Source organism: Oncorhynchus tshawytscha, linkage group LG26 (genome assembly GCF_018296145.1).
Source record: "Oncorhynchus tshawytscha isolate Ot180627B linkage group LG26, Otsh_v2.0, whole genome shotgun sequence".
NCBI classification, from domain to species: Eukaryota; Metazoa; Chordata; class Actinopteri; order Salmoniformes; family Salmonidae; genus Oncorhynchus; species Oncorhynchus tshawytscha.
This window is the reverse complement of record NC_056454.1, coordinates 38,080,471-38,105,565: the sequence shown is the minus strand read 5'-3', so window position 1 is coordinate 38,105,565 and position 25,095 is coordinate 38,080,471. Positions and strand designations below refer to the sequence as shown.

The 25,095-nt window shown below is 47.3% G+C and overlaps 1 protein-coding gene across 1 annotated transcript in view; it reads left to right on the top strand.

The window, feature by feature from the left end:
- The window catches only part of LOC112224860 (adenylate cyclase type 5-like), a 131,423-nt gene that overhangs the window by 87,163 nt on the left and 19,165 nt on the right, over positions 1–25,095 (top strand). The window contains exons 4-8 of the mRNA XM_042306910.1: positions 6,998–7,109; positions 9,200–9,327; positions 18,253–18,411; positions 18,811–18,952; positions 21,300–21,437. Of these exons, the coding sequence (XP_042162844.1) occupies positions 6,998–7,109; positions 9,200–9,327; positions 18,253–18,411; positions 18,811–18,952; positions 21,300–21,437 (679 nt within the window). The remainder of the gene's footprint in view (positions 1–6,997; positions 7,110–9,199; positions 9,328–18,252; positions 18,412–18,810; positions 18,953–21,299; positions 21,438–25,095) is intronic.

Here is a 25,095-nt window from a genome sequence, read left to right as displayed (position 1 = left end):
CATAGAATGACCTCTCTCTCTCTGTGTCGATTTCTCTCTTTGTCTATCTATCTCTCTCTCTCACTCCTTCTCTGTGTCTCACTTTCTCTCTCACTCCTCTGTGTCTCTCTTTCTCTCTCTCTTTTGCTCTTTCGCTCTCTCTAACTCTCTCTCTCTCTAACTCTCTCTCTCTCTAACTCTCTCTCTCTCTCTAACTCTCTCTAACTCTCTCTCTAACTCTCTCTCTCTCTAACTCTCTCTCTAACTCTCTCTAACTCTCTCTCTCTCTCTAACTCTCTTTCTAAATCTCTAACTCTCTCTCTAACTCTCTCTCTAACTCTCTCTCTCTCTAACTCTCTCTCTCTAACTCTCTCTCTCTAACTCTCTCTCTCTAACTCTCTCTCTCTCTCTCTCTCTAACTCTCTCTCTCTCTCTCTCTAACTCTCTCTCTCTAACTCTCTCTCTCTTTAACTCTCTCTCTAACTCTCTTTCTTTCTCTCCCTCCCTTCCTCCCCTGCCCTCTTTATCTCCATCTCATGATGAAAGGAACTAGTATTTCAAAAGATATCATGACCTAATGTTAGTCCCCTCCCTTTTTAGGTTCATGTAATAGTAGTTGTGAGGTCAAACGTGGATCCGTTCATTGACAGCAGCCTCTAAACATACTGTCTATTGAGTACTCCTTTAAATGGCATAGCATGTTCTCCTGAAACCATTCAAGCGTTCACAGTCAACCGTCAGAGACTTAGTTACGGAACAGAGAGCCACAACGTCCCTGAGAACCGCGATCCTAGTGTCAAGCCAACCTGACTCCCAGGCAGTCCCACCATGGCTTGGCCTAGTCCTGAAATCGACCTGTCGCTGCCACTCTTTGTCTCCGGATTGAATATTATAAAGTGAAACTGGTTGAGCAGATGAGCTCATCTTCATCCACACTGTATACTGTTGTGAATGTATCCCGTCCCACCAGCCCAGGGGTCTATAGACTGACAGATCAGTTACCTTGTTCTCAGGGAAAATGACATGCCTTAACACATTCTATCTCAGTGTTGGGTGAAGACATCCTTTGTTCTGCAATACCATTGGGACATAAATGTGTTTCATTAGCATAGATAACTAACACTCAGCACAGTCACATTGTCAGAAATGATTGTCTTTTTCAATAGCACTTTAGCGCTCATCACAGCAGTCAGTCAGTCACGTAGTCAGGCCATTGGCATGATAATGGGAATGATGTATCAGTATAATATTGATACGATAAAAAGGTACCATTGAATTTAATGGACCAGTGGCAATTAGCCCTTACTTTGAGCCACTTCCGTAACAGTGGTAACGGCTGATGCCATTCAGGAAAAGAGGTTCAGCATGGCTATTGGAGAGGGATGCAATCATGACTTTCAGACTATCCTATAATTCTTCCACTTTATACCTAGTTGTAATACTTAAGGGTGAAAAAATTTAGCTTTTTATTCAACTGCTCTATCTGTTTATTAATGTCTGGTTGGCTGTACGTTTTTATTTGATTTTTTATTTCACCTTTATTTAACCAGGTTACTGATACTGTACACTGTGCTGAGTACAATGTCTGGTTGGCTGTAAGGTACTGAGCACTGTGTTGAGTTCAATGTTTGGTTGGCCGTAAGGTAAACAAAATTTCAGTAAACAAATTGACAACAGACTTTCAGCAGGCTTATAAGGAAGTAGACTCAACAAGCACAGCACTTACACAAATGACTGATGATTGGGTCAGAGAAATTGATGAGAAAATGATTGTAGGGGCTGTCTTGTTTGACTTCAGTGCAGCTTTTGACATTATTGATCATAGTTTGCTGTTGGAAAACGTATATGTTGTGGCTTTACACCCCCTGCTATAATGCAGATAAACAGTTACTTGTCCAACAGAACACAGAGGGTATTCTTTAATGGAAGCCTCTCAAATATAATCCAGTTAGAATCAGGAATTCCCCAGGGTAGCTGTTTAGGCCCCTTGCTTTTTTCAATCTTTACTTTGAGTAAAGCCAGTGTGTCTATGTATGCGGATGACTCAACACTATACACGTCAGCTACTACAGCAACTGAAATGACTGCAACACTTAACCAAGAGCTGCAGTTAGTTTCAGAATGGGTAGCAAAGGAATAAGTTAGTCCTAAATATTTCCAATTGTATTTGGGACAAATCATTCACTAAACCCTAAACCTCAACTACATCTCATAATGATTATCTGTAGAAATTGAGCAAGTTGAGGTGACTAAACTGCTTTGAGTAACCCTGGATCGTAAAAATGCTATGGTCAAAACATATTGATGCAACAGTAGGTAAGATGAGGATAAGTCTGTCCATAATAAAGCGCTATTCTGCCTTCTTAACAACTCTATCAACAAGGCAGGTCCTACAGGCCCTAGTTTTGTCGGACCTTGACTACTGTTCAGTCGTGTGGTCAGGTGCCACAAAGAGGGACTTAAGGAAATTGCAGTTGGGTCAGAACAGGGCAGCACGTCTGGCCCTTATAAGTACATGGAGAGCTAACATTAATGACATGCATGTCAATCTCTCATGGCTCAAAGTGGAAGAGAGATTTACTTCATCACTACTTGTTTTTGTAAGAGGTGTTGATAAACTGAATGTACCGGACACCCATGCATACCCCACAAGACATGCCACCAGAGGTTTCTTCACAGTCCCCAAGTCCAAAACAGACTACGGGAGGCGCACAGTACTACATAGAGCCATGACTACATGGAACTCTATTCCACATCGGGTAGCTGATGTGGAATCAGATTTAAAAACGTGTAAAAATACACCTTATGGAACAGCGGGGACTGTGACGAGACACATACAAAGGTACAGACTCATGCATACGCATTCATTGTGATATTGTTGAATGGTGGTATCAAACATTTTGTATTGTAGATACAGTAGTGTAATAATGTTATATGATGTACTGTTTTATCTTTTGTTTTATATGTAAGAGCTTTAATATGTTTGGACCCCAGGAAGAGTAGCTGCTGCATTGGCAGGAATGTCTGGTTGGCTGTAAGATACGGAGCACTGTGCTGAGTTCAATGTCTGGTTGGCTGTAAGATACTGAGCACTGTGCTGAGTTCAATGTCTGGTTGGCTGTAAGATACGGAGCACTGTGCTGAGTTCAATGTCTGGTTGGCTGTAAGTGTAACGGTTTTCCTTAGGTGAAGGAGAGGTGGACCAAAACGCAGCGTGGTGGTTATTCATGTTTTTAATAAAGACACTAGACATGAATAAACTAACAAAAACAATAAACGTGGAAAACCAAAAACAGCCCTATCTGGTGCAAAACACAGAGACAGGAACAATCACCCACAAGCACACAGTGAAACCCAGGCTACCTAAATATGGTTCCCAATCAGAGACAATGACTAACACCTGCCTCTGATTGAGAACCATATCAGGCCAGACATAGAAATAGACAAACAAGACATCCAACATAGAATGCCCACTCAGATCACACCCTGACCAACCAAAACATAGAAACATACAAAGCAAACTATGGTCAGGGTGTGACAGTACACCCCCAAGGTGTGACTCCGGCCGCAAAAGGGTCTGGGTGGGCATCTGTCCGCAGTGGCGGCTCTGGTGCTGGACGTGGCCCCCACTTCACCGTAGTCTTAGTCCCCCACCTTGTCCACTTCCGTGGCCTCCTAGCCACGGCGACCCTACTTAATGACCCCACTGGACTGAGGGGCAGCAGCTCGGGACAGAGGGGCGGCAGCTCGGGACAGAGGGGCGGCAGCTCGGGACAGAGGGGCGGCAGCTCGGGACAGAGGGGCGGCAGCTCGGGACAGAGGGGCTCTGGGACAGAGGGGCGGCAGCTCGGGACAGAGGGGCTCTGGCGGCAGCTCGGGACAGAGGGGCTCTGGCGCTTCTGGGCTGAGGGGCTCTGGCGCCTCTGGGCTGACTGGCGGCCCCTGGCTGACTGGCGGCACCTGGCTGACTGGCGGCACTGGCGGCCCCTGGCTGACTGGCGGCACTGGCGGCCCCTGGCAGACGGGCGGCACTGGCGGCTCCTGGCAGACGGGCGGCTCAGGCGGCGCTGGGCAGACGGGCGGCTCAGGCGGCGCTGGGCAGACGGGCGGCTCAGGCGGCGCTGGGCAGACGGGCGGCTCAGGCGGCGCTGGGCAGACGGGAGGCTCAGATGGCGCTGGGCAGATGGGAGGCTCAGATGGCGCTGGGCAGACGGGAAGCTCAGATGGCGCTGGGCAGACGGGAAGCTCAGATGGCGCTGGGACAGACAGGAAGCTCCGGCAACGCTGGACTGAGTAGCTGTGGCGCCTCTGGAATGAGGGGCTCTAGCGCCTCTGGAATGAGGGGCGGGAGCTCTGGTAGCGCCCGGAGAGGCGGGAGACTCCGGCAGCGCTGGAGAGGAGGAAGGCTCCGGCAGCGCTGGACAGGCGGGAGCCCCTGTAAGGATGAGCCGGAGAGACAGCCTGGTGCGGGGGCTGCCACCGGAGGGCTGGTGCGTGGAGGTGGTGATTGATAGACCGGACCGTGCAGGCGCACTGGAGCTCTTGAGCACCGAGCCTGCCCAACCTTACCCGGTTGAATGGTCCCGGTCGCCCTGCCAGTGCGGCGAGGTGGAATAGCCCGCACTGGGCTATGCAGGCGAACCGGGGACACCGTGCGCAAGGCTGGTGCCATGTAAGCCGGCCCAAGGAGACGCACTGGGGACCAGATGCGTAGAGCCGGCTTCATGGCACTTGGCTCGTTGCCCACTCTAGCCCGGCCGATACGCAGAGCTGGTATGTACCGCACCGGGCTATGCACCCGCACTGGGGACACCGTGCACTCCACAGCATAACACGGTGCCTGCCCGGTCTCTCCAGCCCCCGGTAAGCACAGGAAGTTGGCGCAGGTCTCCTACCTGGCTTCGCCACACTTCCTGTGTGCCTCCCCCAATACATTTTTGGGGCTGACTCTCGGGCTTCCTACCGCGCCGCCGTGCTTGCTTCTCCAACTCCATTCTTCTATACCCCTCTTCGCACTGCTCCAGCAAATCCCAGGCGGGCTCCGGCACTCCTCCTGGGTCGACCGCCCACCTTGTCTATTTCCTCCCAAGTAGTATAGTCCAGACATTGCTGCCTCTCCTGCTGTTGCCCGTTACCACGCCGCTTGGTCCTGTTGTGGTGGGTGATTCTGTAATGGTTTTCCTTAGGGAAGGAGAGGTGGACCAAAACGCAGCGTGGTGGTTATTCATGTTTTTAATAAAGACACTAGACATGAATAAACTAACAAAAACAATAAACGTGGAAAACCAAAAACAGCCCTATCTGGTGCAAAACACAGAGACAGGAACAATCACCCACAAGCACACAGTGAAACCCAGGCTACCTAAATATGGTTCCCAATCAGAGACAATGACTAACACCTGCCTCTGATTGAGAACCATATCAGGCCAGACATAGAAATAGACAAACAAGACATCCAACATTGAATGCCCACTCAGATCACACCCTGACCAACCAAAACATAGAAACATACAAAGCAAACTATGGTCAGGGTGTGACAGTAAGATACTGAGCACTGTGCTGAGTTCAATGTCTGGTTGGCTGTAAGATACTGAGCACTGTGCTGAGTTCAATGTCTGGGTGGCTGTAAGATACTGAGCACTGTGCTGAGTTCAATGTCTGGTTGGCTGTAATATACTGAGCACTGTGCTGAGTTCAATGTCTGGTTGGCTGTAAGATACTGAGCACTGTGCTTGCAAGTAACTGGAGATAACTCTCTATCTCTCTCTCTCTCTCTCTCTCGCTCTGTGTTTCTCACACTCTGTCTCCATGTCGCTCTCTCTCTGTCTCTGTCTCTCTGTCTCTGTGTCTCTCTCTCTCTCTCTCTCTGTCTCTGTCTCTGTGTCTCTCTCTCTCTCTCTCTCTCTCTCTCTCTCTGTCTCTGTGTGTGTGTGTCTCTCTCTGTCTCTCTGCGTCTCTCTCTCTCTGCATTTCTCTCTCTGTCTCTCTGCGTCTCTCTCTCTCTCTGCGTTTCTCTCTCTGTCTCTGTGTGTCTCTCTCTCTCTGTCTCTGTGTCTCTCTCTCTCTCTGTCTCTGTGTGTGTGTCTCTCTCTCTCTCTCTCTGTCTCTCTGTGTTTCTCTCTCTGTCTCTGTGTGTGTCTCCCTCTCTCTGTCTCTGTGTGTGTCTCTGTCTCTCTCTGCGTCTCTCTCTCTCTCTGCATCTCTCTCTCTCTCTGGGTGTTTCTCACTCTCTCTGTCTCTGTGTGTGTCTCTGTCTCTCTCTGCGTCTCTCTGTCTCTGCATCTCTCTCTCTCTCTGGGTGTTTCTCACTCTCTCTGTCTCTGTGTGTGTCTCTGTCTCTCTGTCTCTGTGTGTCTCCCTCTCTCTGTCTCTGTGTGTGTCTCCCTCTCTCTGTCTCTGTGTGTCTCCCTCTCTCTGTCTCTGTGTGTCTCCCTCTCTCTGTCTCTGTGTGTCTCCCTCTCTCTGTCTCTGTGTGTCTCTCCTCTCTGTCTCTGTGTGTCTCCCTCTCTCTGTCTCTGTGTGTGTCTCTGTCTCTCTGTCTCTGTGTGTCTCCCTCTCTCTGTCTCTGTGTGTCTCCCTCTCTGTCTCTGTGTGTCTCCCGCTCTCTGTCTCTGTGTGTGTCTCCCTCTCTCTGTCTCTGTGTGTGTCTCTGTCTCTCTGTCTCTGTGTGTCTCCCTCTCTCTGTCTCTGTGTGTGTCTCCCTCTCTATGTCTCTGTGTGTCTCCCGCTCTCTGTCTCTGTGTGTGTCTCCCTCTCTCTGTCTCTGTGTGTGTCTCTGTCTCTCTGTCTCTGTGTGTCTCCCTCTCTCTGTCTCTGTGTGTGTCTCCCTCTCTCTGTCTCTGTGTGTGTTTCTGTCTCTCTCTGCCTCTCTCTCTCTCTGGGTGTTTCTCACTCTCTCCGTCTCTGTATGTCTCCCTCTCTCTGCCTCTGTGTGTGTGTGTCTCTGTCTGTCTCTCTCACTCTGTGTGTGTGTGTGTCTCTCTTTGTGTGTATGTGTGTGTGCGTGTGTGTCTTGCAGTATCCTGTTTGCAGATATTGAAGGGTTTACCAGTCTGGCGTCCCAGTGTACTGCCCAGGAGCTGGTGATGACTCTCAACGAACTGTTTGCCCGCTTCGACAAGCTGGCTGCGGTGAGACACACACACACACACACAAAGACAAACACACACACACACACACACACACACACACACACACACACACACACACACACACACTCACACACTCACACACACACACACACACACACACACACACACACACACACACACACACACACACACACACAGACCACAAGGCTGGATAAGCAACCGGTACATTTTAACGTCATACCAAGGACAAGCTCAGCTTCTCAGCTATGTGTTCTGGAAGTCACAAAGAATGATTACTAAAGCTTTCCATTAAAGTTTTTGTTTGATTTTTCTCTTAAGTTGCATATGATCACCCTGTGTTTTTCCACCCCCACTACCCCATTAACTTTATGGCCTTGAATGCTAAATAACAAAGAATCAAGCACACACACAATAGCCTATGTTGTGTCTTTTACAGTACACAAAAAAAATGTTATTTTCTCTTTTAGTGATAATTAAAATGTAGGGGAGGCGGCTCATTTGAATATTTGGGGTTTGTTCACTGCTATTTTTGTGCAACCGTGAGTGAGAGTGTCATTTAAGTTGATCTAATATGTTGTGCTATGCCAGTACATGTTATATATGACAATGGCTAGTGATTGTGTCTTGTGAAAGACTCACGTTTGGCCTTGTGTTAATTGAGAATGATTGACTAAGTCAATAGTCCTCATTCTCTCCTCAGGGACTCCCAGCTGTTGCAGAGCTAGCATACCTGATTCAACTTGTGAATAAACACAATAATAACATCTGAATAAAAAACCTGTATGTTTCTACAAAGAATCTTTGAGATTGAGAAAGGTTCTTTACAGAACGATTATCTATAAAGAACCATATAAAAAGGGTTCTATAGCCCCAAAAAGGGTTGTAACCATAGCAGAATGTTGGTGTTACATAGAAGCTTCTTTTAATGGTTCTTTATAGAACCTTAGGAAAGGGTTCTTTATAGCACCATACTGGCTCCATTTAGAACCTTATGAGTATGGCTCTTTATAGAACCATCAAAAAGGGTTCCGCTTTGGTAACAAGGCAAAGAACCCTTATTTGGCACTATATAGAACCATTTGTTTTTAGTGTGTAAAACAGGAATAATGGAGTGCAGTAGGACTTTCTCCTCACAAAGCTCTGTTGTTTACAGTGAAAAGGAGGGAAATAATGGCACATAGTTATTAATAACAGTATTTTACACTGCAGGGAAATTGTATTAAAATAGATAAAATAGTTTTATAAAATGATTTATAACATACTGTATAAAGAGGGCTTTTTGCAGTACCAATTCCCAGAAAAGGAAGAACAGTAATTCCTTGAACATGCTTCCAGACCTTGACGTTCCCACTGAGAACAATTAGTTTCCGATGTCATTCAACACTAACAGATGTGAAAGTCCAAACCCTTAACATATCTATGGCATGAGGAATATGGTATTTAGACTTGGTATTTATTCATAAGTGACAGTACATTATAAATGGGTAACACTGCTCTGTATGTATCATACCACATACATGCCAGATCTTCAGTTTCATCCCAAGTGTTGGTCAAATGTGAAGCCAGAATTCTGTAGCCTAGATGCAGTATATTTGTCAGGTTTTAAATGCTAAGGAATTATTTTACATTGACATTTTAGTCATGAAGCTTTTATCCAGAGAGATACTACAAAGTGCATTTCAATAAGCAATAATAATAAATATTGTAATCATGGTATGTAAAACCCTCTACTGTATAAAGGAAACGCTATTAACACACTAACACATTCTGTGTGCGTGTGTGTGCATGCATACATGTGTGTCTGTGTGTCCAATACGTGGGCTTGTATTACTATCCTCGTGGATACCTGAAATCCCCCAAAGTCCCCACAAGGACAGCAATACCAGGACAATTCTCCCTCTTGGGGTCGTGGGGAGCCCACAAGACAATGGCTATTTTGGGCTTAGGGGTTAGGTTTAGGGTTACAATTAGGGTAGTGGTTAGGTTTAGGGTTGAGTAAAGGTTAGGGTTAGGGTTAGGGTAAGGGTTAGGTTTAGTGTTAGGAGTTAGGGAAAATAGGATTTGAATAGAAATAGATCATGAAAGGTATGCTGTCTGTGTGTCAATAGGAAAACCACTGCCTGCGTATTAAGATCCTGGGAGACTGCTACTACTGTGTGTCTGGGCTGCCAGAGGCCCGGGCCGACCACGCATCCTGCTGTGTGGAGATGGGGGTGGACATGATCGAGGCCATCTCGTGAGTATGACATGGCCACATACAGTGCCTTCAGAAAGTATTCATACCACTTGACTTATTCCACATTTTGTTGTGTTACAACCTGAGTTCAACATGGATTAAATAGATATTTTTTCAAACCCATCCACAAACAATACCCCACAATGACAAAATTAAAACACTTACATAAGTATCCAATTGTCCTGCTGAAAGGTGAGTTTTTTTTCCCAGTGTCTGTTGGAAAGCAGACTGAACCAGGTTTTCCTCTAGGATTTTGCCCGTGCTTAGCTATATTCCGTTTCTTTTTACCCTAAAAAAACCTCCGTAGTCTTTGCTGATGACAAGCATACTCATAAAATGATGTAGCCATCACCATGCTTCAAACATTTTAAAGTGGTACTCAGTGATCTATTGTGTTGGATTTCACATCAAATCAAATCAAATGTTATTTCTCACATGAGCCAAATACAACAGGTGTAGACCTCACCATCAAATCAAATCAAATGTATTTATATAGCCCTTTGTACATCAGCTGATATCTCAAAGTGCTGTACAGAAACTCAGCCTAAAACCCCAAACAGCAAGCAATGCAGGTGTAGAAGCACGGTGGCTAGGAAAAACTCCCTAGAAAGGCCAAAACCTAGGAAGAAACCTAGAGAGGAACCAGGCTATGAGGGGTGGCCAGTCCTCTTCGGGTTGTGCCGGGTGGAGATTATAACTGAACATGGCCAAGATGTTCAAATGTTCATAAATGACCAGCATGGTCAAATAATAATAATAATCACAGTAGTTGTCGAGGGTGCAGCAAGTCAGCACCTCAGGAGTAAATGTCAGTTGGCTTTTCATAGCCGATCATTAAGACTATCTCTACCACTCCTGCTGTCTCCAGAGAGTTGAAAACAGCAGGTCTGGGACCGGTAGCACGTCCGGTGAACAGGTCAGGATTCCATAGCCGCAGGCAGAACAGTTGATACTGGAGCAGCAGCATGGCCACGTGGACTGGGGACAGCAAGGAGTCATCATGCCAGGTAGTCCTGAGGCATGGTCCTATGGCTCACATCCTCCGAGAGAAAGAGAGAATTAGAGAGAGCATACTTAAATTCACACAGGACACCGGATAAGACAGGAGAAGTACTCCAGATATAACAAACTGACCCTAGCCCCCTGACACATAAACTACTGCAGCATAAATACTGGAGGCTGAGGCAGGAGGGGTCAGGAGACACTGTGGCCCCATCCGATGATAACCCCGGACAGGGCCAAACAGGAAGGATATAACCCCACCCACGTTGCCAAAGCACAGCCCCCACCATGAAATGCTTACTAACAAGCCCTTAACCAACAATTCAAGAAATGGAGTTAAGAAATGATTTACTAAATGAACTAAAGTTTAAAAATATATATATATTAACTAATAATAACAATAATGAGTCTATAGACAGGGGTACTAGTACCGAGTCAATGTGCGGGGGTACAGGTTAGATGAGGTCATTTGTACATGTAGGTAGGAGTAAAGTGACTATGCATAGATAATAAACAGTGAGAAGCAGCAGTGTAAAAACAAAAGGGGGGTATTACAATGTAAATAGTTTGGGTGGCTATTTGATTAATTGTTCAACAGTCTTATGGCTTGGGAGTAGAAGTTGTTAAAGATCCTTTTGGTATCGCTTTCCCCGGTACCGCTTGCCGGTGCGGTAGCAGAAAGAACAGTCTAAGTATTGGGTGACTAGAGTCTTTGACAGTAAAGCGCTACAGAGGGAAGTGCGTACTGCCTGTACTGTATAGAGGTCCTGGATGGCAGGAAGCTTGGCCCCAGTGATGTACTGGGCTGTACGCACTTCCCTCTGTAGCGCTTTACGGACGGATACCGAGCAGTTGCCATAACAGGCGGTGATGCAACCGGTCAGGATGCTCTCAATGGTGCAGCTGTAGAACTTTTTGAGGATCTGGGGACCCATGGCAAATCTTTTCAGTCTCCTGAGGGAGAAAAGGTGTTGTCATGCCCTCTTCATGACTGTCTTGGTGTGTTTGGACCATGATAGTTTGTTGGGGATGTGGACACCAAGGAACTTGAAACTCTCGACCGGCTCCACTGCAGCCCCATCGATGTGAATGGGGGAGTGTTCGATGTGAATGGGGGAGTATCTTCCTGTAGTCCACGATCAGCTCCTTTGTCTTGATCATGTTGAGGGAGAGGTTATTTTCCTGGCACCTCACTGTCAGGTCTATGACTTCCTCTCCATAGGCTGTCTCATCATTGTTGGTGATCAGGCTTACCACTGTTGTGTCGTCTGCAAACTTAATGATGGTGTTGGAGACGTGCTTGGCCACAGATTCGTGGGTGAACAGGGAGTACAGGAGGGGACTAAGCACACATCCCTGAGGGGCCCCCGTGTTGAGGATCAGCGTGGCGGATGTGTTGTTGCCTACCCTTACCACCTGTGGGTGGCCCGTCAGGAAGTCCAGGATCCAGTTGCAGAGGGAGGTGTTTAGTCCCAGAGTCCTTAGCTTAGTGATGAGCTTTGAGGGTACTATGGTGTTGAACGCTGAGCTGTAGTCAATGAACAGCATTCTCATATAGGTGTTCCTTTTGTCCAGGTGGGAAAGGGCAGTGTGGAGTGCGATTGAGATTGCGTCATCTGTGGATCTGTTGGGGCGTTAAAGTGAATTGGAGTGGGTCTAGGGTTTCTGGGATAACGTGTTGATGTGAGCCATGACCAGCCTTTCAAAGCACTTCATGGCTACCGGCGTGAGTGCTACGGGGCTGTAGTCATTTAGCAGGTTACCTTCGCTTTCTTGGAAACAGGTATTATGTAGGTATTACAGACTCAGTCAAGGAGAGGTTGAGGAAATGTCAGTGAAGACACTTGCCAGTTGTTACGCGCATGCTCTGAGTACACTTCCTGGTAATCCGTCTGGCCCCGTGGCCTTGTGAATGTTGACTTGCTTAAAGGTCTTGCTCACATCGGCTACGGAGAGCATGATCACACAGTCATCTGGAACAGCTAGTGCTCTCATGCATGCTTCGAAGCAAGCATAAAGGCATTTAGCTCGTCTGGTAGGCTCGCGTCACTGGGCAGCTCACGGCTGGGCTTCCCTTTGTAGTCCGTAAGAATTTGCAAGCCCTGCCACATCTGACGATGTAGTAGGAATCAATCTCAGTCCTGTATTGATGCTTTACCTGTTTGATGGTTCTTCTTTTCACTTTGTCATTAGGTTAGTATTGTGGAGTAACTATAATGTTGTTGATCCATCCTCAGTTTTCTCCTATTACAGCCATTAAAACCTGTAACTGTTTAAAGTCATCAATGGCCTCATGGTGAAATCCTTGAGCGGTTTTCTTCCTCTCCTGCAATTGAGCTGATGTAGATTGCGATCCATGTTTAATAAACAAACGTAAAAACACGAATCAATACAAACACTACAAAACAAAGAACGTAAATGAACGTAACGAAAACCGAAACAGTCCTATCTGGTGCAAACACAGAGACCGGAACAATCACCCACAAACACACAGTGAAACCCAGGCTACCTAAATATGGTTCCCAATCAGAGACAATGACTAACACCTGCCTCTGATTGAGAACCATATCAGGCCAGAGATAGAAATAGACAAACTAGACATGAAACATAGAATGCCCACCCAGCTCACGTCCTGACCAACACTAAAACAAGGAAAACACATACGAACGATGGTCAGAACGTGACAGAACCCCCCCCCAAGGTGCGGACTCCGAACGCACAACCTAAACCTATAGGGGAGGGTCTGGGTGGGCATCTGTCCGCGGTGGCGGCTCTGGCGCTGGACGTGGACCCCACTCCATAATTGTCTTAGTCCACCTCCTTAGCGTCCCTTGAGTGGCGACCCTCGCCGCTAACCTTGGCCTAGGAAACCTAACAACGGACCCCACTGGACTGAGGGGCAGCTCCAGACTGAGGTAGCTCAGGACTGAGGGATAGCTCGGGACTGAGGGGAAGCTCAGGACTGAGGGGAAGCTCAAGAGGAAGCTCAGGACTGAGAGGAAGCTCAGGACTGAGAGGAAGCTCAGGACTGAAAGGAAGCCCAGGACTGAAAGGAAGCCCAGGACTGAAAGGAAGCCCCGGCAGGTTGATGGATCTAGCAGATCCTGGCTGGCTGGTGGTTCCGGCAGATCCTGGCTGACTGGCAGATCCTGGCTGAATGGCGAATCCTGGCAGACTGGCGGATCCTGGCAGACTGGCGGATCTAACTGATCCTGGCAGACTGGCGGCACTTGCGGCGCTGGACAGACTGGCAGCACTGGGCAGATTGGCGGCACTGGCGGCGCTGGGCAGACTGACGGCACTGGCGGCGCTGGGCAGACTGACGGCACTGGCGGCGCTGGGCAGACTGGCTGGCACTGGCGGCACTGGGCAGACTGGGGCGCTGGGCAGACTGGCGGCACTGGGCAGACTGGCGCGCTGGGCAGACTGGCGGCACTGGGCGCTGGGCAGACTGGCGGCACTGGGCAGACTGGCGGCACTGGCGGCGCTGGGCAGACTGGCGGCACTGGCGGCGCTGGGCAGACTGGCGGCACTGGCGGCGCTGGGCAGACTGGCGGCACTGGCGGCGCTGGGCAGACTGGCGGCACTGGAAGAGTCTGGTTGACTGGCAGATCTGGAAGAGTCCGGTTGACTGGCGGATCTGGAAGAGTCTGGTTGACTGGCAGATCTGGAAGAGTCTGGCTGACTGGCGGATCTGGAAGAGTCTGGTTGACTGGCAGATCTGGAAGAGTCTGGCTGACTGGCAGATCTGGAAGAGTCTGGTTGACTGGCAGATCTGGAAGAGTCTGGCTGACTAGCGGATCTGGAAGAGTCTGGCTGACTGGCGGATCTAGAAGAGTCTGGCTGACTGAGGGATCTGGAAGAGTCTGGCTGACTGGCGGATCTGGAAGAGTCTGGCTGACTGGCGGATCTGGAAGAGTCTGGTTGACTGGCAGATCTGGAAGATTCTGGCTGACTGGCAGATCATGGCAGACTGACTGATCTGGCTGCTCCATGCTGACTGGCGGCTCTGGCTGCTCCACGCTGACTGGCGGCTCTGGCTGCTCCATATAGGCTGACAGCTCTGGCGGCATCTTACAGACTGGCAGCTCTGGCGGCTCCGTGCAGACTGGCAGCTCCTTGCAGACTGGCAGCTCCTTGCAGACTGGCAGCTCCGTGCAGACTGGCAGCTCCGTGCAGACTGGCAGCTCCGTGCAGACTGGCAGCTCCGTGCAGACTGACAGCTCCGTGCAGACTGACAGCTCCGTGCAGACTGGCAGCTCCGTGCAGACTGGCAGCTCCTTGCAGACTGGCAGCTCCTTGCAGACTGGCAGTTCCGGCTGCTCCATGCAGACTGACATCTCTGGCTGCTTCATGCAGACTGACAGCTCTGGCTGCTCCATGCAGACTGGAAGCTCTGGCTGCTTCATGCAGACTGACAGCTCTGGCTGCTCCATGCAGGCTGGAAGCTCTGGCTGCTCCATGCAGGCTGGCAGCTCTGGCTGCGCTGAACAGACAGGAGACTCCAGCAGCGCTGTAGAGGAGGAAGGCTCTGGCTGCGCTGAACAGGCGGGAGACTCCGACAGCGCTGGAGAGGCGAGGCGCACTGTAGGCCTGATGCGTGGTGCTGGTACTGGTGGTACTGGACCGAGAACATGCACAGGAAGCCTGGTGCGGGGAGCTGCCACCAGAGGGCTGGTGTGTGAAGGTGGTACTGGATAGACCGGACCGTGCAGGGGCACTGGAGCTCTTGAGCACCGAGCCTGCCCAACCTTACCTGGTTGAATACTCCTGGTCGCTCTACCAGTGCGGCGAGGTGGAATAGCACGCAATGGGCTATGTAGGCGAACCGGGGACACCATGCGCAAGGCTGGTGCCATGTAAGCCGGCCCAAGGAGACGCACTGGGGACCGGATGCGTAGAGCCGGCTTCATGGCATTTGGCTCGACGCTCAATCTAGCCCGGCCGATACGTGGAGCTGGAATATACCGCCCCGGGCTATGCACCCGCACTGGAGACACCGTGCGCACCACAGCATAACACGGTGCCTTCCCGGTCTCTCTAGCCCCCGGTAAACACAGGGAGTTTGCGCAGGTCTCCTACCTGGCGTAGCCATACTCCCTGTGAGCCCCCCCCCCCAAGACATTTTTGGGGCTGATTCTCGGGCTTCCGTCCGCGCCGCCGTGCTTGCTTCGCCAACCTCATTCTCCGATAACCTTCCGCACACTGCTCCATCGAATCCCAGGCGGGCTCCGGCACTCTCCCTGGGTCGACCGCCCACCTGTCTATCTCCTCCCAAGAAGTATAGTCCATACTGTACTCCTCTTTGGGCTGCTCCTGTTGCCTCTTCTCCTGCTGCACCTGTTGCCTCTCCTGCTGCTCCTGCCTGTTGACACGCTGCTTGGTCCGGTTGTGGTGGGTGATTCTGTAACGGTTCTCTTGTGGTGAAGGAGAGTCGGACCAAAATGCGGCGTGTAGATTGCGATCCATGTTTAATAAACAAACGTAAAAACAGGAATCAATACAAACACTACAAAACAAAGAACGTAAATGAACGTAACGAAAACCGAAACAGTCCTATCTGGTGCAAACACAGAGACAGGAACAATCACCCACAAACACACAGTGAAACCCAGGCTACCTAAATATGGTTCCCAATCAGAGACAATGACTAACACCTGCCTCTGATTGAGAACCATATCAGGCTAGACATAGAAATAGACAAACTAGACATGAAACAGAATGCCCACCCAGCTCACGTCCTGACCAACACTAAAACAAGGAAAACACATACGAACGATGGTCAGAACGTGACAGGAAGTCATAAAAAATATATGTTTGACAATATTATTGCACACAGAATGAGTCAATGCAAATTATTATGTGACTGTTTAAGCAAATGTTTACTCCTGTACTTATTTAGGCTTGCCATAACAAAAGGATTGAATACTAATACTTATTGACTTTTCAGCTTATAATTTTTTATTAACATTTGTTAAAAAAAATCTAAACACAATTCCAGGCCAGTGACACAAAATCTCAATTTAATCCATTTTAAACAGACTGTAACACATCAAAATGTGGAAAAAGTAAACCGGTGTGAATGTTTTCTGTAAACTGTCTATATTATATAAAAGTATATGTCAATGGAAAACAACAGACCTTGTCTGGTCTGGCTCTGTCCAGTACAGCTCACGGTAAAACACCCTTGTCTTTAACCCTGGTACTGGAGAGCCACAGAATGTGCAGGTCTTTGTTCCAGAGAGGTGGTAGGAGGCAGGTATGCATTAGTTCCATTGTACTCTACTTTAATCCCAGTACTGAGAAACCAAACAGTTGGCAAGTTCAAATCAAGTTTATTCTATCCCCACGAAGAGGCACTTAGCCTAATTTGTGTCTGCAGAGGTTGAGTCAACGACTGCTCTGAGGTGGCCCTGCCTTAGAACATTAGTTCTGACGTCATAATGAGGTTTGGATGAGTACAGTATGCCACCGGCCATATCTAATAAAGAAAGACCACACAAACGCATTGCCCTACTCTCTCTCTCTGACTCCTGTAAGAGGAGGTGAGTCATTATAAAGGACGGGCGGGGCCACACAGACACTGTGGTCCTGTCCTCTGTCTGCTCTGCCCTGTGGTCAGTCGGTCGGTTGGTCGATCAGTCGGTCAGTCAGTCAAGTGGTCGGTCAGTCAAGTTGTCGGTCAGTCAAATGGTCGGTCAGTTAGTCGGTCAGTTGGTCGGTCGGTCAGTTAGTCGCAGTCAAGTGGTCGGTCAGTCAGTCAGTCAGTCAGTCAGTTAGGCAGTCAGTCGGTCAGTCAAGTGGTCGGTCATACAGTCAGTCAAGTGTTCGGTCAGTCGGTTGGTCAGTCGATCAGTCAGTCAGTCAATCGGTCAGTCAAGTGGTCGGTCAGCCGGTCAGTCAGTCAAGTGGTCATTCAGTCGGCCGGTCACCTGACTGACCGTCTGACTGACCAACCTACTCACCGACTGATCAACCGACTGATCGACTGACCGACCGACTGACCAACACAATGACCGACCGACTGACTGACCAAATACTGACCGAAATACTTACCAACTGACTGACCGACCGATTGACGGACTGACCTACTTACTGACCTTACTTACTTACTGACCTACTCACTTGCAGACCAACCATTTGACTAACCAACTGATCGATGGACTGACCGACTTACTGACTGACCGACTCACCGACTGACTGACCGACCACTTGACTGACCGACTGACTGACCGACCACTTGACTGACCAACTTACTGACTGACTTACTGACCGACCGACTCACTGACTGACCGACTGACTCACCGACTGACTGACCGACCACTTGACCGAACGACTGACTGACCGACTCACAGACTGACTGACTGACTGACCGACCACTTGACTGACCGACTGACCGACTTACTGACCGACTCACAGACTGACTGACTGACTGACCGTCAGTCAAGTGGTCGGTCGGTCGTGAGTAGGTCAGTCAGTCAGTCAGTCGGTCGGTCAGTCAGTCGGTCGGTCAGTCAGTCAGTCGGTCAGTCGGTTAGTCGGTCAGTCAAGTGGTCAGTCAGTCAGTCAGTCTGTGAGTCGGTCAGTCAGTCGGTCGGTCAGTAAGTCGGTCAGTCGGTCGATCAGTCGGTCAGTCAAATGGTTGGTCAGTCAAGTGGTCGATCAGTAGGTTGGTCGGTCAGTAGTCAGTTGTTCAGTCATGTGGTCGGTAAGTCAGTCGGTCAGGTATTAGCCAGAGATAGGTCACACACATACTGGAGCCTCACTGCAAGGAAGGAGAATTTCCTGTGGATTCAGTTTGCTATTGTTGTGGAAGCATTGTCATTTTTCTCTCAATTTACTATTTCCTTTTATTGCTTGATGATGTGGTCAATCTGTCAATCAGTGCTCAGTTGTTTCTGATTGTTTCTGTCTGTGCTCAAGGCTGGTGAGAGAGGTGACAGGGGTCAACGTGAACATGCGTGTGGGAATCCATAGCGGCAGGGTCCACTGTGGGGTGCTGGGACTCAGGAAGTGGCAGTTTGATGTGTGGTCCAACGATGTCACGTTAGCCAATCACATGGAGGCCGGGGGTGCGGCAGGGTACGTCCAGCCAATCACAACAAACCAGTACACAGTCACTCACCCAATGACACTACTAGGCTGTGTTCCATTATACATTAGCATACTGCTTAGAGTACCACATAGAATGAAGCTATGTATTGAGCATTCGTTCTTATTTTGGAACTTAACCCTAGTCTCAGTGAATACAGTTCACAGTGGAACATACTGTACTGTACCCATTCATTCATCTGACTTCACATTGTCTTGCTGTATTTGACAGAAGAACAACTTGTAAAAGTCAAATGGGAAACAAAGATTTACACTACATTATGAATATGACAATATTACATCATAATTTGTTATGGTATAAACATGAAATGAATGAATACTGTCAATCCCTGTCCATTGTGCCAAGTCATTGGTGTGTTACTGTGCCAGGCGGATCCACATCACCAAGGCCACTCTGAACTACCTGAGTGGAGACTATGAGGTAGAGCCAGGATCAGGAGGAGCAAGGAACGTCTATCTGAAGAAACACAACATAGAAACCTACCTCATCGTGGGCTGCAGCCAGAAAAGGGTATGTGTGTGTGTATGTGTATGTGTGTGTGTGTGTCATATCATATCAGACCTGTGGCGATATCTTGGCTCTTGGCTCTAATCCAGCTAACATGTCATATCATGTGTGTGTGTGTGTGTCAGACCTGTGGTGAGCTCTTGTGTGTGTGTGTGTGTGTGTGTGTGTGTGTGTGTGTGTGTGTGTGTGTGTGTGTGTGTGTGTGTGTGTGTGTGTGTGTGTGTGTCATATCATGTCAGACCTGTGGTGAGCTCTTGGCTCTAATCCAGCTAACATGTCATATCATGTGTGTGTGTGTGTGTGTGTGTGTGTGTGTGTGTGTGTGTGTGTGTGTGTGTCATATATCATGTCAGACCTGTGGCGATATCTTGGCTCTTGGCTCTAATCCAGCTAACATGTCATATCATGTGTGTGTGTTTTTGTGTGTTTGTGTGTATAGAAAAGGGTAGAAAGGGATAAGACAGTAACAGTAGCATAGAGTAACAGATTAACATAGAGTAACATAAGAGTACAATTGAGTAACAAAGTAACAGAGTAAGATAGAGTAACATGAACATAGAGTAACATGAACATAGAGTAACATGAACATAGAGTAACATATAGCAACACAGAGTAGCATAGAGTAACACAGAGAGTAACACAAAGTAACAGAGTAACACAGAGTAACATGAACATAGAGTAACTCAGAGTAACAGAGTAACACAGAGTAACATAGTAACACAGAGTAATATAGAGTAACTCGGAGTAACATATAGTAACACAGAGTAGCATAGAGTAACACAGAGAGTAACACAAAGTAACAGAGTAACACAGAGTAACATGAACATAGAGTAACTCAGAGTAACAGAGTAACACAGAGTAACATAGTAACACAGAGTAATATAGAGTAACTCGGAGTAACATATAGTAACACAGAGTAGCATAGAATAACACAGAATAACAGAGTAACAGAGTAACACAGAGTAACATAGAGTAACAGAGTAGCACAGAGTAACACAAAGTAACACAGAGTAACACAAAGTAACACAGTAACACAGAGTAACAGAGAGTAACACAGAGTAACAGAGTAACACAGAGTAACAGAGTAACACAGAGTAACATAGTAACACAGAGTAACATAGAGTAACAGAGTAACACAGAGTAACACAGAGTAACACAGAGTAACAGAGTAACACAGAGTAACAGAGTAACATAGAGTAACACAGAGTAACAGAGTAACACAGAGTAACAGAGTAACATAGAGTAACAGAGTAACACAGAGTAACACAGAGTAACACAGAGTAACAGAGTAACACAGAGTAACAGAGTAACATAGAGTAACACAGAGTAACAGAGTAACACAGAGTAACAGAGTAACATAGAGTAACAGAGTAACACAGAGTAACAGAGTAACAGAGTAACACAGAGTAACATAGAGTAACACAGAGTAACACAAAGTAACAGAGTAGCATAGAGTAACACAGAGTAACAGAGTAACACAGAGTAACAGAGTAACATAGAGTAACACAGAGTAACAGAGTAACACAGAGTAACAGAGTAACATAGAGTAGCAGAGTAAGCTAGAGTAAGATCTCCAATGTATTCATTGCACAGATATGAGCACGATGTCTAATGTAATAATTACATATGGGAAATAAACTTCTAAGTTGGCCAGGAAGAACTCTGGGTACCTGGGTGACTCTAACATAAATAAAGGTGTGTGCATGTGTGTGCGTGCGTGCGTCATATCAGTCCTGTGGCGATATCACAAGTTTTGACCCCAGCTCACATATCATGTGTGTTTTCACATGATATATCATATTGCTATATACTCCATTCTAACCTATCAGTGAACTGGGAATGGGTTCTTTCTCATGATCGCTGTTACATTAGTGATAACTTTCAGTGTGCGTCCCAAATGAGACCCTATTCCCTATAGAGTGCAATACAGTTGACCAGAGACCTAGTAGACTGTAGGGAATAGGGTGCCATTAAAGATGCAGGCTTTAGAGTTCTCTACATTTCCTGTTCTGGTTGAATCACAACACTCATCCCAGATCAGATATCACTACCTTTAACCATATTTCATTGTAGAAGAAACATTGAAAAACATTTAAGTGATTTACAGTAGATTTAGTGATTGTGAGGATGCATGAAATTCAACTTCTAGAAAAACAATATACTGTCTGTGTCTGTGTCAGGGGTAGAAACGGTGGGCAAGCCGGGGGAACTGGGTACCGGTAGACAGTAAAGCCATTTTAACATGCGCCTTTCATGGTTAATTAATAAAGGATTTTACATTACTACTTCCCAGAGTGACCTTTTCCATTACCATCCCTAAGTATATTAGTCTGTCTCCCTTGCCTTGCAGAAAGAAGAGAAGGCGATGATAGCCAAGATGAACCGTCAGCGAGCCAACTCTGTCACCCACAACATGGGCCCCTGGACCGACCGGCCCTTCTACAACCACATGGGAGGAAACCAGATCTCTAAGGAGATGAAGAGGATGGTGAGATAACATGCTGCCCTCACCCCAATTCAGGAATACTCTATATTTACTCCTGTCCTTCACAACAGGGCCAGGTTGTTGTTGTGTGTTTGTGTGTGCTCACCAGGGACTATAGAAAGCCAAGGACGTGTGACGGTCATGTTATGGCGTATGTTGCGGGGCCGATCTTTCCTTGAGCGGATAGTCAGGGGCCAGAAGATAGTTATAAATCATTTTCACACTGCAAATTGACCGCAAGAATCACGAACAGATAATAATAATTTGGAAGGTGCTTATATTTTTCCTGTTACACACTTTAATGCAAATGTGCATATCACAAATCCCCCTGAGACACCCGCAGGGAGTGGGATCACGGCTAGGGTCACCGTTGTCCAGCACCCCTGGAGCAATTTGGGTTAAGTGCCCTGCTCAAGGGCACAGCAACAGGTTTACTGGCCCAACACTCTAACATTGATGCTATACCTGCTGCTCCAGATTTGACAAAAAAAGTATAGTTTCCGACATTGATTAAATGGGATACGATCACATTATTTATGCATTGGAATACTTGGGGACAGATTCAGATTCAGAAAGATCAGATTTACATAAGTATTTAGACCCTTTACTCAGTTATCTCTCTCTCTCTCTCTCTGTTTCTCTCTGTTTCTGTCTCTCTGTCTCTCTGTTTCTGTCTCTCTGTCTCTCTCTCTCTCTGTTTCTGTTTCTGTCTCTGTCTCTCTGTTTCTGTCTCTCAGTTTCTGTCTATGTCTCTCTGTTTCTGTTTCTGTCTCTGTCTCTCTGTCTCTCTGTCTCTCTGTTTCTGTCTCTCTGTGTTTCTGTCTCTCTCTCTCTGTTTCTGTTTATGTCTCTGTCTCTCTGTCTCTCTGTTTCTGTCTCTCTGTTTCTTGCTCTGTCTCTCTGTTTCTGTCTCTGTCTCTCTGTCTCTCTGTTTCTGTCTCTGTCTCTCTGTTTCTGTCTCTGTCTCTCTGTTTCTTTCTCTGTCTCTCTGTCTTCTGTTTCTGTCTTTCTGTCTCTGTCTCTCTGTTTCTGTCTTTCTGTCTCTGTCTCTCTGTTTCTGTCTCTGTCTCTCTGTCTCTCTGTCTTCTGTCTCTCTGTCTCTCTCTCTGTTTCTGTTTCTGTCTCTGTCTCTCTGTCTCTCTGTTTCTGTCTCTCAGTTTCTGTCTATGTCTCTCTGTTTCTGTCTCTCTGTTTCTTGCTCTGTCTCTCTGTTTCTGTCTCTGTCTCTCTGTTTCTGTCTCTGTCTCTCTGTTTCTGTCTCTGTCTCTCTGTCTTCTCTGTTTCTGTCTTTCTGTCTCTGTCTCTCTGTTTCTGTCTTTCTGTCTCTGTCTCTCTGTTTCTGTCTCTGTCTCTCTGTCTCTCTGTTTCTGTCTCTCTGTTTCTGTCTCTGTCTCTGTCTCTGTTTCTGTCTCTGTCTGTTTCTGTCTCTGTTTCTGTCTCTGTCTCTGTCTCTCTGTCTCTCTGTTTCTGTCTCTGTCTCTTTCTGTCTTCTGTCTCTGTCTCTCTGTCTCTGTTTCTGTTTCTGTCTCTGTCTGTTTCTGTCTCTCTCTGTCTGTCTCTCTCTGTCTCTCTCTCTGTTTCTGTTTCTGTCTCTGTCTCTGTCTCTCTGTTTCTGTCTTCTCTCTGTCTTCTGTCTCTCTGTTTCTGTCTCTCTGTTTCTGTCTCTGTCTCTGTCTCTGTCTGTCTCTGTCTCTCTGTCTCTCTGTTTCTGTCTCTCTGTTTCTGTCTCTCTGTCTCTGTTTCTGTCTCTGTTCTCTGTCTCTCTGTTTCTGTCTGTCTCTGTTTCTGTCTCTGTCTCTCTGTTTCTGTTCTCTGTCTCTCTGTCTTCTCTGTTTCTGTCTTTCTGTCTCTGTCTCTCTGTTTCTGTCTTTCTGTCTCTGTCTCTCTGTTTCTGTCTCTGTCTCTCTGTCTCTCTGTTTCTGTCTCTCTGTTTCTGTCTCTCTGTTTCTGTCTCTGTTTCTGTCTCTCTGTTTCTGTCTCTCTGTTTCTGTCTCTCTGTGTCTCTGTTTCTGTCTCTCTGTTTCTGTCTCTGTCTCTCTGTTTCTGTCTCTGTCTGTTTCTGTCTCTCTGTCTCTCTGTTTCTGTCTCTGTCTCTCTGTCTCTCTGTTTCTGTCTCTCTGTCTCTGTCTGTCTCTCTGTTTCTGTCTCTCTGTCTCTGTCTCTCTGTTTCTGTCTCTGTCTCTCTGTCTCTCTGTTTCTGTCTCTGTCTCTCTGTTTCTGTCTCTGTCTCTCTGTTTCTGTCTCTCTGTTTCTGTCTCTCTGTTTCTGTCTCTGTCTCTGTCTCTCTGTTTCTCTGTTTCTGTCTCTGTCTCTCTGTTTCTGTCTCTGTCTCTCTGTCTTCTGTCTTTCTGTCTCTCTGTCTCTGTCTCTCTGTTTCTGTCTTTCTGTCTCTGTCTCTCTGTTTCTGTCTCTGTCTCTCTGTCTCTCTGTTTCTGTCTCTCTGTCTCTCTCTCTGTTTCTGTTTCTCTCTGTCTCTCTGTTCTCTGTTTCTGTCTCTCTGTTTCTGTCTCTGTCTCTCTGTTTCTGTCTCTCTGTTTCTGTCTCTGTCTCTCTGTTTCTGTCTCTGTCTCTCTGTCTTTCTGTTTCTCTCTCTGTTTCTGTCTCTCTGTCTCTCTGTTTCTGTCTCTGTCTCTCTGTTTCTGTCTCTCTGTTTCTGTCTCTGTCTCTCTGTCTCTGTCTCTCTGTTTCTGTCTCTCTGTTTCTGTCTCTCTGTTTCTGTCTCTGTCTCTGTCTCTCTGTTTCTCTGTTTCTGTCTCTCTGTTTCTGTCTCTGTCTCTCTGTTTCTGTCTCTCTGTCTCTCTGTTTCTCTGTTTCTGTCTCTCTGTTTCTGCCTCTGTCTCCCTGTTTCTGTTTCTGTCTCTCTGTCTTCTCTGTTTCTGTCTCTGTCTCTCTGTTTCTGTCTCTCTGTTTCTGTTTCTGTCTCTGTCTCTGTCTCTGTCTCTGTCTCTGTCTCTGTCTCTCTGTGTCTGTCTCTGTCTCTGTCTCTGTCTCTCTGCTTCTCTGTTTCTGTCTCTGTTTCTCTGTTTCTGTCTCTGTTTCTCTGTTTCTGTCTCTGTTTCTCTGTTTCTGTCTCTGTTTCTCTGTTTCTGTCTCTGTTTCTCTGTTTCTGTCTCTGTTTCTCTGTTTCTGTCTCTCTGTTTCTGTCTCTGTCTCTGTCTCTCTGTTTCTGTCTCTCTGCTTCTCTGTTTCTGCCTCTGTCTCTCTGTTTCTGTCTCTGTCTCTCTGTCTCTCTGTTTCTGTCTCTGTCTCTCTGTTTCTGTCTCTGTCTCTCTGTTTCTGTCTCTGTCTCTGTCTCTCTGTTTCTGTCTCTGTCTCTCTGTCTCTCTGTTTCTGCCTCTGTCTCTGTCTCTCTGTTTCTGTCTCTGTCTCTTTGTCTCTCTGTCTTTGTCTCTGTCTCTCTGTTTCTGTCTCTCTGTTTCTGTCTCTGTCTCTCTGTTTCTGTCTCTCTGTTTCTGTCTTTGTCTCTCTGTTTCTGTCTCTGTCTCTCTGTTTCTGTCTCTGTCTCTCTGTTTCTGTCTCTCTGTCTCTCTGTGTCTCTGTCTCTGTCTCTCTGTTTCTATCTCTCTGTCTCTGTTTCTGTCTCTGTCTCTCTGTTTCTGTCTCTGTCTCTCTATGTCTCTCTCTGTCTGTCTCTATCTCTCTGTCTCTGTTTCTGTCTGTC